The sequence below is a fragment of the Nyctereutes procyonoides genome, unplaced genomic scaffold (assembly GCF_905146905.1).
Source record: "Nyctereutes procyonoides isolate TBG_1078 unplaced genomic scaffold, NYPRO_anot_genome, whole genome shotgun sequence".
NCBI lineage: Eukaryota > Metazoa > Chordata > Mammalia > Carnivora > Canidae > Nyctereutes > Nyctereutes procyonoides.
In genome coordinates, this window is record NW_026575043.1 from 20,801,134 (window position 1) to 20,819,339 (window position 18,206).

At 36.9% G+C, this 18,206-nt stretch overlaps 1 protein-coding gene across 6 annotated transcripts in view; it reads right to left on the minus strand.

The window, feature by feature from the left end:
- Window positions 1-18,206, minus strand: part of FARS2 (phenylalanyl-tRNA synthetase 2, mitochondrial) — a 526,347-nt gene that overhangs the window by 323,127 nt on the left and 185,014 nt on the right. For all 6 annotated transcript variants that reach the window (XM_055322558.1, XM_055322563.1, XM_055322559.1 and 3 more), the window contains one exon: window positions 16,358-16,517. In XM_055322558.1, coding sequence (XP_055178533.1) covers window positions 16,358-16,517 — 160 coding nt within the window. The remainder of the gene's footprint in view (window positions 1-16,357; window positions 16,518-18,206) is intronic.

Below are 18,206 nucleotides of genomic sequence, written 5' to 3' on the forward strand. Positions count from 1 at the left end.
AGCTATATAGGCTTTTTTTTTTTTTCAGATTTCTCAATATCTCTCTATTCTAAAAGCTTTCTTTAAAAAAATTATTTTAGTGTGCACAGGTGGCTCAGTTAAGCATCTGAATCTTGATTTCAGCTGAGGTCATGATCTGAAGGTTGTGAGATCAAGCCCCACATCAGGCTCCAAGCTGGGGTTGGAGCCCGCTTAGATTCTCTCTCTCTGGGTAGCCCCAGTGGCGCAGCGGTTTAGTGCCGCCTGCAACCCAGGGCGTGATCCTGGAGACCCTGGATCGAGTCCCACGTCAGGCTCTATGTATGATGCCTGCTTCTCCATCTGCCTGTGTCTCTGCCTCTCTCTCTCTCTCTCTCTCTATGAATAAATAAATAAAATCTTAAAAAAAAAAAAAAGATTCTCTCTCTCTCTCTCCCTCCCTCTCCCCATCCTTCTTTAAAAAAAAAAAAAAAAAAAAAATTAGGGCAGCCTGGGTGGCTCAGCGTTTTAGCATTGCCTTCAGCCCAGAGCATGATTCTGGAGACCCAGGATTGAGTCCCACATCAGGCTCCCAGCATAGAGCCTGCTTCTCCCTCTGCCTGTGTCTCTGCCTCTCTGTGTCTCTCACGAATAAATAAATAAAATCTTTTAAAATAAATAAATAATAATAAATATAATTATAATTTAGAAAGATTAATAGGCAAATATGTTCATAGGGTTCAAAACCAAAATACTTAAGAGGATACATTTTATATATGATAGACCACCAGTGACATCATCACAATAATCAAAATTTTTGTGACCATGTGAGGTGATGAATGTTAACTAAATTTATCATGGTGATCATCTCAGAATACATAAATATCCCAAGTCATTATGTTGTATATGTTAAACTAATACAACGTTGTATGTCAATTATATCTCAATAAAACTGGGGAAAAATAGGGCATATGTTAAAGTATCACTGCATCCCTGTCCCCTGTTCAGTCCCCTCCTCTTGGACCCAGGCCCATACTAGGGCTGCCTTCATATCACCAGATATAAGCAAATACAAACATGTACATCTGTTTTCCTTCCTTTCTTATATAAAAGACAGCATTCTTGCACATTATTCTACACCAGGCTTTTTTCACTTAATGATACATTCTGGAGGACTCTCTACCTAAATACACACAGAACTACCTCCTCATTCTTTTCCTTACTCCTGCACAGTGCTCCAGCAAGGGCTGTGCCATTTATGTAGAAAATCCTTACACTTGAATTATATTCATTATTCTGCTATGAACAATAGTGCTGCAACAAAACACTCTGTCAGTCAGAGAGTAAATGCTTTTATAGTTTTAATACTGTCCTCTGTAGGAGTTGCAATATTTTGTACTCCCATCGGCTCAATACTTTTCAAGAGGGCCAAGGCCACATAACTAATTAGTAAAAGAATCAAATTCAAGCTCAAGTCCTGGCTAAATATTTAGGATCTGCTGGATGCTGAGACAAGACTACCCAGGTTTGGCGTCCCTGTGCAGCTCCCACATAGCCAACGCAAAAACAGAGCACCATGAACAAGATTCCCAGGTTCCTGCTGAGCTCCTTGTCCTTGCTATCTGTTTGCATCTCCTATCTCTCCCCTAGCAAATGAGATGAATATCCTCTGGACTACATAACCACATGGTTGGCAGAAATGAGGAAAAGGAAGCACAGGTAAGGTTTGAAGCATCCATGTGGGAATATGAGTGTTGATTCCATTTCCAAAGCCCACTTCACAAGCAGCATGTTGTCATTCACGATTTACAATGAATTCCCCATCTAGGGCCTTACAAACCTGGCAATGCCATCCATCACTGACTCTTTAGCATGCCATATATATCCTGTGTGTCCACACAATGACATATCTTTGAGTCCAGGATTGCAGAATGCTAAGTGGAATAAAATCATTCCAACTACACAGTTATTAAACACTACCTTTTCCCTCTCAGAGAGAGAAAGAGGGTAATAAACTTCTCTGGTGTAGGACCTCCACAGCACACAGCAGAAGCTATTAGCACTATTTCAGCCACAGTGTCGCTCTCTGCTAAGACATTCCCAAAGTAATGGGGGAAAAAGAAAAGCCTAGCATTTTCTATCACCAAGAGTGTAACTGATCACACAGCTATTATCACCATCTCCTGCTTGGTGGAAAGACTGGTGTGGTGAAGTGTTGTTTTAGGCTCTTGTCCTGGACAAGGGACACAGGAATCATTTTGACTAGGGCTTGGATCTGAAAATGTTAGTATCATCTCTCCACCTCACAATGGGGTAAGAAATGGAGTGCAGCACAATTTAATGGCCCCTCCTTCCAAATCTGGCATGGGGTCAGAGGCACTAGGAGAAGTGACTGGCTACAGAGGAAACAGAGAGAACAGCTTAACAGCAACCTGGCCTGGGGTAAGCCACAGCCACAGGCCCTTTGGACCCTCACTCATCTTCATCAACCATTCCCAAAGAATGGTACACAGTCCTTCTAGACAGAAGGCTTACAATCCACCCTCCACAAATCTGACCAAGGAGACATGGGTAGGTAGGTCATAATGTATGGAAAGAGCAATCATAGATCTAGGATCAAATTCCAGCTTGTTTTAGCCATGCAAATTTCTTACCCTCTTTCAATGTCTGCATTTTGACAGAGTTTTGGTGACAATTAAATAAGGAAAAATATGTAAAGAATCTAAACACCAAATGGGTGATTTATGAATTGAATGTCATTGTAAGTCAGGCTAAAATATCTCTGATCTTTTTATAAAAATGTGAAAAAAAAAACATTTCTAAATTGCATTCCTAAGGTAGTCAACATTTGCAATTCATTTACTGTGGCACTATGCTGAATACATGCCCTCTTTAATTTTTATACTGATATAAGGCTGGCATAAACACTGCTTAATAAATAACTACTAGTGCTCCCATTTTATAGAAGGAACAGTGATCACAACAGCTTACATATCTAAGTTTCCAGAGTAAATGCCATTATCAGAATTCAAAACCAGGTGTCAGACAATAAAGCCCAATCCAGCACTCACTCCACTGGAGCAGACAATGAAAACTACACTCACCTGACTTTCCATGCAAAGTGGCCTCACAGGACCAAGATGACACCATCAGACTCCTTGTTTTTCTAACACATTACAACAGGTGTAATAAAAAGGAAAAAACTAACAAGGTATAGTCTACATTCAAAGGTAAGAGAAATAGTTCCACAGGCTAGAAACAGAACAGAAATACAAAACCGTGAAAGAGGAGAAAGCACGGTGCTGATGGGTCCAGGGTCGACACTCAGGAAAAGGAGCCCAGAGCCTGCCTTCAGCAGGATAGTGTACTACTGGCTTGGGATCTGAGGGAAGCTAAAAGCTTAGAGTCAGATGCTAAAATGGAATAAGCTTCATGCTCATAAAAGAAGAGTGACAAAAACTCACCAAATACAGCCTGGGGCAGGAGTTCTGAAGAGCTGCAGACTCAGAGATCCAAGCCATAGGTGTTGGATTGGCCACATCCCCTAAAACAGTGCTGGTTAGTATATCTAACAGATCTCTCTAAGTCCGTTCTGGATTTCAAGTCTAGAGAGCGAGGTGGTACCAACTGCAAAGCCACATAAGGGAGAAATAAGTAAAGCAGGAGAGGACAAGAGGCAGGAAAACAGAGAAAAGGAACAAAACAAAAACAAAACTCCTATAGGAACCTGCAAACCAAAATTCCAAAGTACATGAATAAATCCAATGCTAAGTAAACCAACCAACAAAATCAACCATCAAACATGAATTCACTTCAGATGAGATTAATTTTTTAAAAACAACCTGATATTTTAGGGGTACCTGGGTGGCACAGTCAGTTGAGCATCAGACTCCTGGTTTAAGCTCAGGTCATGGTCCCAGAGTTGTTAAGATCAAACCCGGTGTCAGGTTCTATGCTCAGAAGGGAGTCTGTTTGAGATTCTTTCTCCCTCTGCCCCTTCACCTTCCCCCCAAAATAAATAAATAAATCTTTAAAAAAATAAAACAACCTGATATTTTGAAGTAAGTATGTTTCAGATATCTCTAGAGATACAATGAAACACAATTTATTGATGTGTCCTAAAAAAAATTATAAGGCAATCTTTTCATAAACCAAATCTAAAACAATGCAACTTTAAGATTTTAGCCATCTCCTTATAAAATTCTGCTTTAAAGAAGGAAAACATCAGGCCCCAGTTTCAAAGAATTCCTGTTACAAACATTAAACAGCAGCATCAAAAAAGAAGCCAAAAACAAAACAAAACAAACAACAACAACAAAAAAAAAAGAAGCCAAAGAAAAACAAAAAAAGTGATGAGAGAGGTATGAGGAAAGGTATAGTTCTTTTTTTCTTATTTTACAGTCCTCTATTTATGATTGTTTGACTTTACAGTGGAGTGAAAGCAATATACATTCAGTAGAAACCATACATCTAATTTTGAATTTTAAGATTTTATTTATTTGAGACTCCTAACTCTGGGAAACAAACAAGGGATAGTGGAAGGAGAGGTAGGCAGGGGGATGGGGTGACTGGGTGATGGGCACTGAGGGGAGCACTTGAGGGGATGAGTACTGGGTCTTATATGTTGGCAAATTGAACTCCAATAAAAAAAATATACAAAAAAACGTATTTGAGAGAGAGAGAGAACAGAGGGAGGAGGAGAGGGAAAGCTGACACCCCACAGAGTGTAGAGCCTGATGTGGGGCTCAATCCCAGGACCCTGAGGTCATGACCTGAGCCGAAGATAGATGTTTAACCAGTTGTGCCCCTAATTTTGAATTCTGATCTTTTCCCAGGCTCTTGTGCTGCTGGGCAGTCAACCATGTGATCATAAGGTTAACAACGGATACAGTTCCAACTATTCTATACACTACAACCACTCTGTTTTTCACTTTCAATGTAGTATTCAACAAATTACATAAGATATTCAAGACTTTTTTTTTATGAGATGGGCTTTGTGCTAGATGATTTTGTCTGACTAAAGGCTGATATAAGTGTTCTGAGCACATTAGGTAGGCTAATCTAAGCTATGATGTTTGGTAGGTTAGGTGTATTTTTTTTTAAGATTTTTTATTTATTAGAGGGAGAGAGGGAGAGGGAGAGGGAGGGGAGGGAGCGAGGGAGAGGGAGGGAGAGGGAGAGGGAGAGGGAGAGAGAGAGAGAGAGAGAGAGAGAGAGAGAAACAGGCAGATGGAGAAGCAGGCTCCATGCAGGGAGCCTGACGTGGGACTCGATCCTGGGTCTCCAGGATCACGGCATGGGCAGAAGGCAGTACTAAACTGCTAAGCCACCAGGGCTGCCCAGGTTAAGTGTATTAAATGCATATTCCACTTAGGATATTTTCAACTTAAAATGGGTTTATCAGGACATAATAACATCATAAATCAAGGAAGTTCTACAATTAAAAGAAAGAGTAGTCAAAGTGTCAAATGAAAAAGAAAGACTTCTATGTCTGAACAATCGGAAATAATGAACCAGTTTTACCCCTCCGTGTGAAAAACTAAAAACAAAAACAAAAAAAAAGATGCCACACAAGACACTGGGCATTAGGTTACCAAGGGCACTGATCCCTGAGAAGTGAGTCCTAACATTTTCCCAACAGAGAACACAGAAAGAGCCCAGAAGTCCTCCCAAGTTGAAGAGACAGAGCTGGAAGTCTGAACAAGTCAGGGTTAACTACAGTTCATAGGACATAGTGAAAGAGAGAAAAGGGCTGTCTAGACAGAGAACTCTGAATATCTGGAAAAAAAAAAATACCCCTTTAGTATTCAATTGAAGACCATCAGTGCTTGAACCTACCCAAGGCCAGGGAACAGACAATGCAAAAATATTAAAAGGAATAATGCTGGGAGCTCACAAGGACCAAGAATACTGCTAGTTCCCAACAGCCAAATGGAAAACCTAATAATCAATGGGTTATCAGTTATGTACTAAAAAGGGTCTCACATTGGTTGGAGGAAAAATTAGCTCTGGACTGAAATCCTACATTGGTCTTGCCTAATAAAACCTAGCAAGAAGACCCAAAAGGATTAAGGTATTTCTAAGAATCCTGGAACAAACTTCAGGAATATTATGAGGAATACAAAAATACCATTACAAGGTAAAATTAACACTACTCGGCATTCCATAGAAAATTATCATACAAAGAAGAAAAAAACAAATAGGGAAAAATAAGGAGCAATTCATCAACAGATGACACAGAGGATATTAGTAGTAGGAAAAAGACATTAAAATATGTTTGACAATAGTATTCAATATGTTCAAAAAGTTAAGGGAAAGACTGAAAATGTTAAGTAGATATAACGAAGATATAAAAAGACCCTAATTGAAACAAATGAATGGGGTGAATAAGAAAGAAACAGTGGCTAGAAGAGCAGATTAGACACTGAAGAAAAATATAATTGGTGAACTTGAAGATACAGCAATGGAAACCATCAAAAGGAAGCACAGAAGAAGAAAGAACACTGAAAGAAAATTAAACAGAACACCTGTGAATTGGAAAAAACTTTCAAGTGGAAAAACTTTCAAGTGGCCAAACGTAGATCTAAATGGAGAATGTAAATGTAAATGTAAAAGAATAGAGAAAATACGTGAAAAAAAATTTACAAAAATTTCTCAAATTTGATGAAAAATATAAACCCACTGATTCCAGCTCAACCAAAAAAAAAAAAAAAAAAAAAAACCTAAAGAAAACTACACCTATAGAAATCATAACCAAATCCTTAAATCCAATGGCAAAAAAATTCAAAAACAAAGAGAAAAAACATATTATGTCATATTATGTACAGAAGAACAAAGGCAAAAACAAGAATGACAGATTTCTTATGAAAAACAACATTAAGTGAGAAGAGAGAATATTTTTAAAGCACTTAAACAAAAAATTATCAATCTAGAATCCTTTACCCAATGAAAATATCTCAAAAACAAAGATTGGTAGACATGATAACTAGTTGGATAAATATAAGAATTTTTCGTATTATTATTTAAGGATCTTTAAAATCTAATCAAATGTTTAAAATAAAAATAATCACAATGTGATTATCAGTTGATAACACATATAAAAGTAAAATACATAACACCTATAGCACAAAGTCCAGAAAGGGGGAAATTAAAGTTTACTGTTGCAAGGTTCTTGTATTTGAGTAGTATAGTATCACTTGAAGACAGACTATGGTAACTTAAAGATATATACTATCAACCATAAAGCAACTGCTAAAATAACACAAAGAGTTATAGCTACTAAGTCAAACAAAGCAGATAAAATGATATAGTAAAATTTTCACAATTAATCCAAAGAAAGCAAAGTTGAAAAAAGAGAAAGAACCAAGAAAAAACATGAAAAAAAATAGCAAAATGATCACTTAAATTCAACCACATCAATAACCACATAAACACAAATCACCTCATTACAACAACTTTGAATAAGAAGAGCAAATTGGAAAGACTTTAAATGACTTCAAGACCTATTATGAAGCTACTGTAATGAAAACAGTACAATATTGCATCAAGATAGACAAATATTAGATGAATAGAACAGAGAGAGTCCATAAGTAGACCCAAACATATATAGTCAGTTGATCTTAGATAAAGGCAGAAAGGTAATTAAGTAAGAAAAAGGATGGTCACTTCAGCATATTGTGCTGGAACAACTGCATATTCATATACAGAAAAGCTATGATCCATAGCTCATTTACACGTAAAAATTTTCAAAATAATCAAAAACCTAAAAATAAAGCTGAAAACTATAAATCTTCTAGAAGAAAAGAGAGTAGAAAAATTTTTATGACCTCAGGTTATGAAAGATTTCTTAAAAACCACATCAAAAACACACTCCATAAAAGAAAAATAAATTAAGTTTCAACAAAATTAAGAAACTCTGCTCTTAAGAGAATGAAAAGACAAGGCCCAGAATGAGGGGAAAGAACTGCAAATCATATATCTGATAAAAGACTTGTCTCCAGAAAAACATAAAAAAATTTAGAAAATCAAAAAAAATTTTAATGAGCAAAAGATTTAGAAACTTCACAAAGAACAGGCATATGGAAGGCCAATAAACACATGACACTCAGCACTAACAGTAACTAAGGAAATGCACAGATACAACTACACGCCTATTAGAATGGCTAAAATTAAAATGACTAACCATACCTACTATTGCCAAAGATGGGGAGTAACTTCTACTATCATATAACAACAGGAATGTAAAATGGTTCAAACACTCTGAAAAACAGTTTGAGAGTCTCTTATAAACTCAAACATACCCCTCCTATTCAGCCATTCCATTCCTACCTATTTACACAGGAGAAATAAAAACATATGCCCATACAAAGACCTGAACACTGTAGCAGCTTTATTTGTAATAGCCAAAACCTAGAAACAACCCAAATGTCCATCCACTTGGATGGATACCATATTGTGAGCTGTCCATACAATATAATACAACTCACCAGTAAGAAGGAATGAAGTATTAATACATGGCACAACATGGAAGTATCTCAAACTTCACACCCCGTCACCTGAATATTCTTTGTGCAACAGACAAGCTTATCCTCTGACAGCAAGGTAAGGTGAGATGGTAGTGTTCTAGAATATCTGAGAAAGAGGTCCATGCAGTGGAGCTGACCAGGGAAAAACAGAAAGCGTTGATTTGAATATCAATTCAAGTTTAGGTCTTTATCAAGAAAGTAGAGAAAGCAAAGGAATTATAGTGGTTGAGAACAGAGTTTAGATAACTAGCCTTGTGTTGATTAGCCATTCCTTAACAGGGGTAGAGCAACGAACTGACCAGAGGAGAAGTGAAAGGAATGAATCAAAAATTTGAGCTTTCTATAAACCTACAAAGTAGAGAAGAAACTTTCCCTGCCTATAAATCTTGATGGTTTCCAGGATGCCTGTATATCAACCACCTATAAGCAGAAACGCTAAGCATTAGGAGCAGTTCCTGGCACATTAGTCATCTTGATTACAGTATCCCTAAAATTTTAAGCACTTTTTTCACTGTACCTTAAGGCCCAATAATTTTATTTCATTTACATAAAATCCCAAACAACCTATTCCTTAACCCCTGCCCAATCGTCACTGAAGTGTGGACATTTTAGGCTCCTTAAAAATATTCCAGTTCAGGGCAGCCCCGGTGGCACAGCGGTTTAGCGCCGCATGCAGCCTAGGGCGTGATCCTGGAGACCCTGGATCAAGTCCAATGTCAGGCTCCCTGCATGGTGCCTGCTTCTCCCTCTGCTTGTGTCTCTGCCTCTCTCTCTCTCTCTCTCTCTCTCTCTGTGTGTGTATGTGTGTCTATGAATAAATAAATAAATAAATAAATAAATAAATAATATTTATAAAAAAAATATTCCAGTTCAATTCAATCATGCCTATCCAAACTTTCTTCCAAGAGGTTTCCTTGGACAATTTCTTTGGATGGGAATGTCAACTATAATACAAGTTTTCTCCATTTACCAAACATCTTTAAAAAAATTCTGTCTTAGGTCTCTCTCCCCCGATTTCTAGGTGATGTCATGTTTCCACTGAATACCCCTAGTGGATACAATGCAAGGTATTTCATATCCCCATTTCATAGCTAGTGATCGTAAGGCTCACAGAAGTTGACCACGCAGGCCAGTTTTTACAAGTGTAGCCTGCTTGGACAAGATCCAAGCCACAGTGAGCACAGACAACTCAACACTGGCCAAATGTAACAAGTGGTTTGCTCCTTCACTTTCTAGGAGTACTCAGAGAAAGGCAACCCTCTCCAAATCAAACGCCAGACAGCCCAAACACGCTGATTTAAAAATCATTAAAATAACATGCTTAAAATTTTTTTGATTCAGTTTTAAGAACAAAATATAACTAACAACTATAAAACTAATTATTCTTCTCCATTATTTTCACTTCAGTTATGTTAACGGGTATTTATGGATACAGAAAAATGTGAGCAGATATGGAAGACATGGGATCTTCATTATCATTACTAACTTCACTCTTGACCAGGACAACATTCACAATACAGAGCCTAGAATGTTTTGGTTGGATGGGACCATATGCAGGCTCGGTTGGCAAGCAGGTTATTTTGGGAGTATCAATACTTATGAAGGAAGAAGGCGGCAACAGGATGGGGCAGAAGGAGAAGTCAATGAGCTGCAATCAGGCACAAAAAGCCTTAACCTCACCACAACTCTGGAATTTAGCCCCTCAAAACTGTCCAAGAGTGGTATGGTAGTGCGGTAGGGTCCTTGGAAGGGATCCTGAAACATGCACCTCAATGGCCTTCCCAAATCTTTTTTATTTTAAACAAAAGGTGAGACATGACTTGCCCATGGCAACTTATCTACTCAAGAGCAGAGTATCACAGCCCATTTCTCCTTCAGACTAGTTCATTTAAACTGTGCTATGAGGCCAGTGCTTTCTAAATGGAAAGTCCGATGTTTAGCAAGACTGCCAAAGAAGGGCTATAAATCCTGAAGGTCAGAAAGTGAAAATAAAATATTAGAAATCCTAAGCCTCCATGTTAGTTGCTCTGAAATAAACGATCAGCCAAATATGATACGAAATATTGGAGAAACAATTTAGGGATGTTAAAAAATGACAGCAAATGCCACAAGCATGAAAACACTCTAAAGGGTTATTTTATTTCTTTCTAATTCTAACCTGGTAACCTCTCAGCCTTAGGATGCTGGCACAATTGAAATGTTAGCAGAAAATAATAAAACTGCTTTGGAGAGGCGGGGGGAAAAAAACTGAAACTAAAGCAGCTGTAATAACAACAAATTGCCACAAGGAAATAGCGTGTTCTAATTTTTAATTTTGCTTTCCAAGAACAAAGGAAGATGATACTAATAACAGGAACATCAAAAAAGTAGAAAGCAAGCTTAGACCATAAAAACAAATATAGAAAAGAGTCGCTGGATAATTCTGAGCTCTGCCGAGGCAGTTACTGCTCATCAACTAAAGAAAGATTGAATCTGAAGTTTTAAATGATCTTTGGTAGTCAAAATATAATGTGTATGATGCTGCAAATAGGGCCCTACTGAGAGCTCGATATAGGAGTCAGAGTACAGGGAAGGTCACAAGGGAACACCTAAAGAGAGGCCCTTTTTTTCTTTTTCTTTTTTTTTTTTTTTTGACATCAGGGCTTTTGTAGACCTCAGTTGCAGAAATATTACTGAAATGATTTCTTTCTGCCTTTTCAAAAGAGCTAACCTCTAACCTAGGCGAGGAAATCAGCCCAACAGCACTACCATCAGGGCTCAAATACTTCCCAACTGTGTGATCCTCATGGCACCGCATTTCTCTGTCTAGGTTCCCTTGTCTAAAAAAAATGGGGATTATAATCATAGACACACACAGGTCGAAACAAAAAGAACCGAGTGCAGAATTTGACACTGTTAATTATTATCTCAGGCACTGTCATTATCATAATTAAAGCTATTATTAAATATCTAAATGACAGAGTGTTTGTACCTGGACAGGTTTACCAAGACACTTTTCAAAAACCAGCATACCTCCTTTCCCAAAAAAGAGTTAAATGACCCTCTGAAATGCCTGAAGTAAGAACATGACACTTCTGTTCAGAGTGCAGAAGAAACAGCCAGGAGTCTTGAGGGAGTTGTTAAGATTCAGTGTGAACACTAGAAGAACACACAGCACCTGTTTCCTATGATACATACCCCCTCGTTCTTGTAGTTCATAAAATGGCCTGGGTTTGGCTCACCTTCCCACCCTGCTTAGTTAGCATCCACCCTGAGAAGCACCTTAGCAGATGCTATATACATGCAAACACACCTGGGGACAAGCTAACACAGCCCTCCCGGTGACAGCTCCCTTGGCGATACACAAAGCAAAGACACACTGGGGTTAGTTAGGCAAAGATGCATTTTTAAGGATTTTCAGGGTATTTGGCTACTGTGTGAATGGGGCTAAAAATAAGCTCATGGCTGGAAGGAAAGAAAAAATAAAAGGTTTTTTAAATCACAGATAGATTTTAGTGCACTGAACATGTATTTGCCAAGCCCGTTGGATTTTTTACTTCAACGCCATTCCACGACTCCGCTGACTATTACAAACACAAAGTAAATTTGAAGATTTATAACATAGCAACTCTGATCTGTAATGAAATCTGAAATCTAAATGTCTAGGCTAATAGCATTTTAAAAATGAAGCAAATGTTTGTCTGAAATAGGCTACAATTTCACTGCTCTTGCGAAAGGTAAGATTCCTAATTCTTGGCCACGAGCATGCCCATTATGTACAATGGGCACCATGGCCAGAGAAATTATACACTGCAGAAATGTTTTTGTATAAGGAAAATTGTTATCTGGAAACTTTCACCTCAAAGCACGATTTTGAATGCTATTCAATTACAAATATTAAAAATAACATAAAAGAAATCCAGCACCAGATTCAGAGAAATAATCCCCAAGGCCCCTGGGAAGGTTTTAGAGTCTAAACAGGGCCTGGAACAATGTTTTCTTTTTAAAATATTGCTGGTGCTCAGAGAGGACATTAAGGCTATCATCAATACCCACCTGACTGCTGTGCCAGTCTCACAGAAAGACACATCTCATTTCATTAGACAAAATAAAGACAAATCAACTGTAAATTAATGTTCTTTGATTGTATTATATTTCTTCAAAGCTCCCTGTTTTTATTGCCTTGTCCTCATTTCTCTTGTCTTCATATTTTTCACATTTACACATTTATTTAATATTTTCTCCTTACAAGGCACCTTTCACATAGCTCATTTTATTCTCACGGGAACCAAGTATTATTACCTTGGATTTTAAAAGTTCAAAAATTGAGGCCTAAAGCACTAATTGACCTAAGATTTTAAAGTGGAGGAAAAAGAACTTAAATTTAATTTTTCTGATTGCACACTACCATTTCTCAGTGGACATGAGATTTTTCTGTTAACCATTTTCTTCCTTCCTCTTCCATTCTTCATCCCTAAATTCTATATGCTTATTCTCAATGGCTGGTATCAGCTCTGACATCCTCCAACCGGGAACCTATCCTGAGGCACATGCCAAATTTCAAAGGAGATGCCTCTCCTATGTGCTCCTATAACAAACACTTTGCATTTCCTTGTGAGAGGAGTCAAGATTGGCTCCTTGAAAACAAGTGATTATGTCTCACTTATTCAATATTGGGATGCCTGCAATGTGCAAAAAATCCAATAGCACTTCCTGTTCAGAAAAATAAAAACCCACCCCCAAAGAGAGTTTAGATGAGCACGTAGAAGAGGCACCTCCTGGTTGGTGAACATCTGAATTGACACTAGAGGATAAATAAGAATTACCTAGTTGGGGAAAAAATAATAATAAATAATTATCCAGTTAAAGGGTTAAAGAGACTGGGAGGACTAACCAGGTGAGGAGGGGGGAAGAAAAGAATAAAAATAACCAAATAGGAGAAACCCAAATACTACTACGCATTTAAAGAAGGAGGCTACCTGCCTATCCAAAACCACTCAGTTATCTAAACCTCACCAACAGCAAATCATTTGATGACAGAAATGTGCTGCAAGGTGTAAAAAAAGAGGGCTCTAAAAACAATTCTTTCCATAGTTTGACAATAGGTAAATTCTGATGATCCTGAATCTCTTTGTAAAGCTACTACTGGAGAAGGAACACTATCTCTCCCTCAAATACACCAGCCCTTCTACCTTGACCTGCCTCGAAAATAGCCTAAACAACACAATCCATTCCCCCATATTCCAGTATTAAATAGATAATAGTACTGCTAGAAATATCACAAATCCTTCCTTTTATCATGAAAGTAAAGAGAAGGTGGCTATAATAGAATTTTCCTATCAGCAATCTCTATCTGAAACCTGTTTCACTATTAAATTACATTATTTTAATACAAAATATTTCATACCAAGAGACAAACAGAAAATAACAAACATCCATGCACCCACCATTCAGTTTCATGAAATCAGAACATTCTGTCATATTTAACTTTATATCTTTTTAATTTTAATAAAACAGTATGAATACATTTAGAAGCCTGGTTTTATCTCCTACCTAATATGGCTTTCTGCCTCCTGAAAAAAGACACTAGCATAAAGTTGATGTACTCTTTTTAAAAATACAGGAATATAAAGACTATATAGGATTATTTAGTGGTTTCTTAAATATTACATGAACTATGCATTTTATAATACAGCTGCTGATATACTCTAAACCCTTGCTAAAAGAGGGCAGCAGAGGCCTAATAAACTAGAACAAAAATCTTTGTAAATGCAATTTGAATTTACACATAAGTAGGGAAAACTGGAGGTACAAAAAAAATAAACATAAATTAAGAGTAGTAGGTGAACACTCATGTTCCAGCTGGGAGAACAATAACTGAGACCCCTACAAAGGGACAACACTATGTATTATATACTATTTTTCTGTATCTTTGTAAACACTTACAAATATTAGGTATGTAGGTTTTCACATATGAAAAATGATAATCAGTAACTGACAGTGGTTTTCATTTACTTTTCCCTTGTTACTAATAAGGGTGAACATCTTTTCCTATGTTCATTAGTCATTCTAGCTGCACGACTTGTTCTTCACCAAAAGTTCACCATTTCTCTCTTAGGTTGATTTTTGCTTGTTTATTTGGAGGTATTCTTTATATATACTGAATACTTCTTGGACATACCACTGTATTCCCATTAGAATGTCTAAAATTAAAATGACCAGTGGTGCCTGGGTGGCTCAGTCAGTTAGGTACACGTCTGACCCTGGATTTTGGCTCAGGTCATGATCTCAAGATCAAGCCCTGCCTCAGACTCCAAAATGGGCATGAAGCCAGCTTAAGATTCTCTCTCCCTCTCCCTCTGCACCAGCCCCCAACTCTCTCTCTCTTACCTTTCTGAATCAATGAAGGAATTAATAAATAAATACATACATACAAACATACATACATAAAAATAAAATGATTGAACACATCAAGTGTTGTTGAAGATGTAGAGCAACTGGAATTTTCATACACTACTGGCAAGAATGTAAAATGGCACAACCACATCAGAATATAGTTCAGTGGCTTCTTAGAAAGTCAAAATACAACGACCTTATAACATAGCCATTCCATTCCCAGGTAGTTACCTAAGCAAAATAAAAGCATGTATCCTTACAAAGAATTGTGCATGAATGTGCATAGCTTTACTTGTAATAGCGAGACACTGGAAACAATCCAAATAACTACCAAAAGTTAGATGAAAAAACAAATATGAATGGGTACATGAATAAATAAATAAACCATGGAATGGAATACCACTAAGCAATAAAAAGAAATCAACTACTGATACACACTACAGTATGTATGGATCCTAAAATAATTATAGTAAAAGAAACCAGCCTCCCCCTCAAAAATAGGGTACACATCATAGGATTCATTTATAAAAATCTGTCAGTAATGACAGAAAGTAATCACTGATGGCCTGGGGTAAGGAGAAGTAAGGAAGAGCAGGAAGGAGAGATTACCAATGAACAGGAGGACACTTTTGTGGGTGATACACATGTTCATTATCTTGATTCTGCTGGTGGTTTCATAGGTGCATACATATGACAAAATTCATAGAAGTGTGGACATATGTTCAGTTTACTGAATGTTAAAAGCTTGTAGACTTTAAATATGTAGAGTTTATTTCGTATCAATTATAACTCAATAAAGCTGTTCCTTTAAAAAGTTCATAAAAATAGTAGGAAATTGAAGACAATCCGAACCATGCTAGGCTTCTGTCTTCTAAACATCTTTTAAAATACAGGCCATGACTTAAAAACATCCCCTAACCTTCTCTTTACATCCTAAAAATAAGCAAAATAATGTTTTGAGTAAATTAAAATAGTGAGGGGGATAGGCAGCATTAGAGACAAGAAATTATGCTGGAGATATAACTAAGAGTAAGTGACTAAACTGAGAATCCCAGTCTTAAAAAGATTGTTCTTCCTCCAGGAAATTCACAGTTAATGTGTTTGCTATTGATAGCAGTAATCAGTATGCCAACATATAAAATTTTCCACTGGCCCAACTCACATGGTTGAGAATCTAGCCCCAACAATCCAAGGCTGACCTAATGAAAATATAATAATAACACTAATCAGCTGTAGGCTTCCTCTCCACTATCTTAATCCATTATCATTCTCATGAAAGATTGTAATCACTTTTCTTGCTCAAGCTAATTCCATTTTCATGTCCTCCTGCTCTTGTCCTCCGTAAGTTCTACTTCATAGAGAGCCAAAACCACTAAGCCCCAACCTAGACAAAAAAACCTACATACAGTTACATACAATTAGCTTTAATGATTTCAGAAAGGTGGTATTTGTTAAACATTTAAGCCACCAATGAAAGACAAAAGCATTTAAGTACCTACCATCTCCAAAAATATGTGTCACAAGCCTGATAAGTGTTTGCTTAAGATCAAACTCGATGAGCTTAGTGGCCTCCATGGTATGTGTCTCTTGTTTGTAAGCCGAGCGAGAACTCTGTTCAAAGAGCTGTAGGCTCTCTCCATCCTTTATGCCAGCAAATAACTGTAAACCAAGAGGAATAATATGCATAAATAAAAATAGCATCCTGGACAGCCTACATGAAAAAACATTATGTGAGAATAAATCCATTAAGTCTTCTAGTCAATGACCATATTGAAATTAACACTCATTTAGTACGGACTTTGAACAAAGCACTATGCTACATGTAATTGAGAGTCTATAGGGAATTAAAAGATACTGTCCTGATCTTTTCTCATCTCTTCATTTTACTTTGGCTTAACTTACAGTCATTTCCTCAAAAGAGACATTATCCTCAATGCTAGTGCAAATACCAGTGAATCAAGCTTTCGGACTCTAAAATGTATTCTTGAACATCCTACAGTGTCCTTACAGTGTGACTAAATAAGAAAGTATATTCTAAGAATTAAATTTTGTAAAGCACACGAAGGCAGAAAGCATGCTGAACTTTGCTTAACCCTGTTATCTCTAAAACTTAGGACAGAAAATGAAATATAGGTGAACACAAGGCTATGTGTTATGGTAAATAAATTTCAGGTAATGATTTGTAAAGTAGAAATAATAACACTAAATTAAGAGACTGTGATAATTAAATAACATGAAAAGCATAGCATACTGCAGACTAGATACATTTTAATTATCATCATTATTAATCACATCTCTTATTAGTCATAAGCTGGTTCCCTCACTTCCTTCCTTTAAATAATAAAGTGTACCCATCTTTAACAACAAAGTAAATCTTCACCTGCTAGGAGAGGACTCAAGATGGAGAACTAAGCAAATGAATCTATCATTCTTAACACCTAATGTCCCAAGAAATAAAAAAAAAAAAAATTAATGTCTTAACAAAAAAAAAAAATAAGTCAACTTCTATTTCTAGTAATATTGAGCTGAATAATTAGAACCAAGCCTCCTCATAAATCTATTAAAATATACAAAAATTCCTAAAAGCACAGAAGTAACACAATAGAGAGGAATTAAAACTCTACAGGAAAGCACAAAACCAGGGGAAAAAGCACTACATAAGCCAGAGAGAAACACTGAGAATATCTGCATATACAATGTATCTACTGAAAAGCTGAACATTGGTTATGACAGCTTACCACAGCAAGTCAGGGTCAAGTGAAACCCCACAGTGTCTGACCAAAAAGCATAATCCAATAAACAGCCCTAAAGGACTTACCCCCATGATAAGAATGAATACAATATTCTTGTACAGACTTGTAGTTAGGAGTCACATTATTTGGGCAAGAGAGAGAATCTCAGGCTGTGAAAATAAACTAAAGCAATCACAGACTAGTAGCTTCTCTAAGTGTCTAGCAAAATCAAAAGAAAATCTCAAAAAAAGATTCTACTATCCTATAACTCAAACTAGTCCTATTAGAGTGAAGACAATGCAGCTGCCAAAGTCTGTTCTTCAACAATTATTCTAAAATAACTGAGAACAACAAAAAGAGTAAATAAAACTGTTAAATAACATGGGAAAAGGACAATGCCCAAATTTCAAAATGATTATACTATATTTCAAAATGAGGGAGCAAGGAAGCAAAGGAGGAAAGAAGGAAGGCATGCAAGTTAAATAATTCCCAGAGAAAAGGAACTATTAAATTCCATCCCACTTTTTACCTTTGAGGTAAGCAAGCACAAGCAGAGAAAAATTGAGGGTAAGGGAAAAAAGGGGAATTGGTGAAGGATTAAGGTTGATCTAAAAAT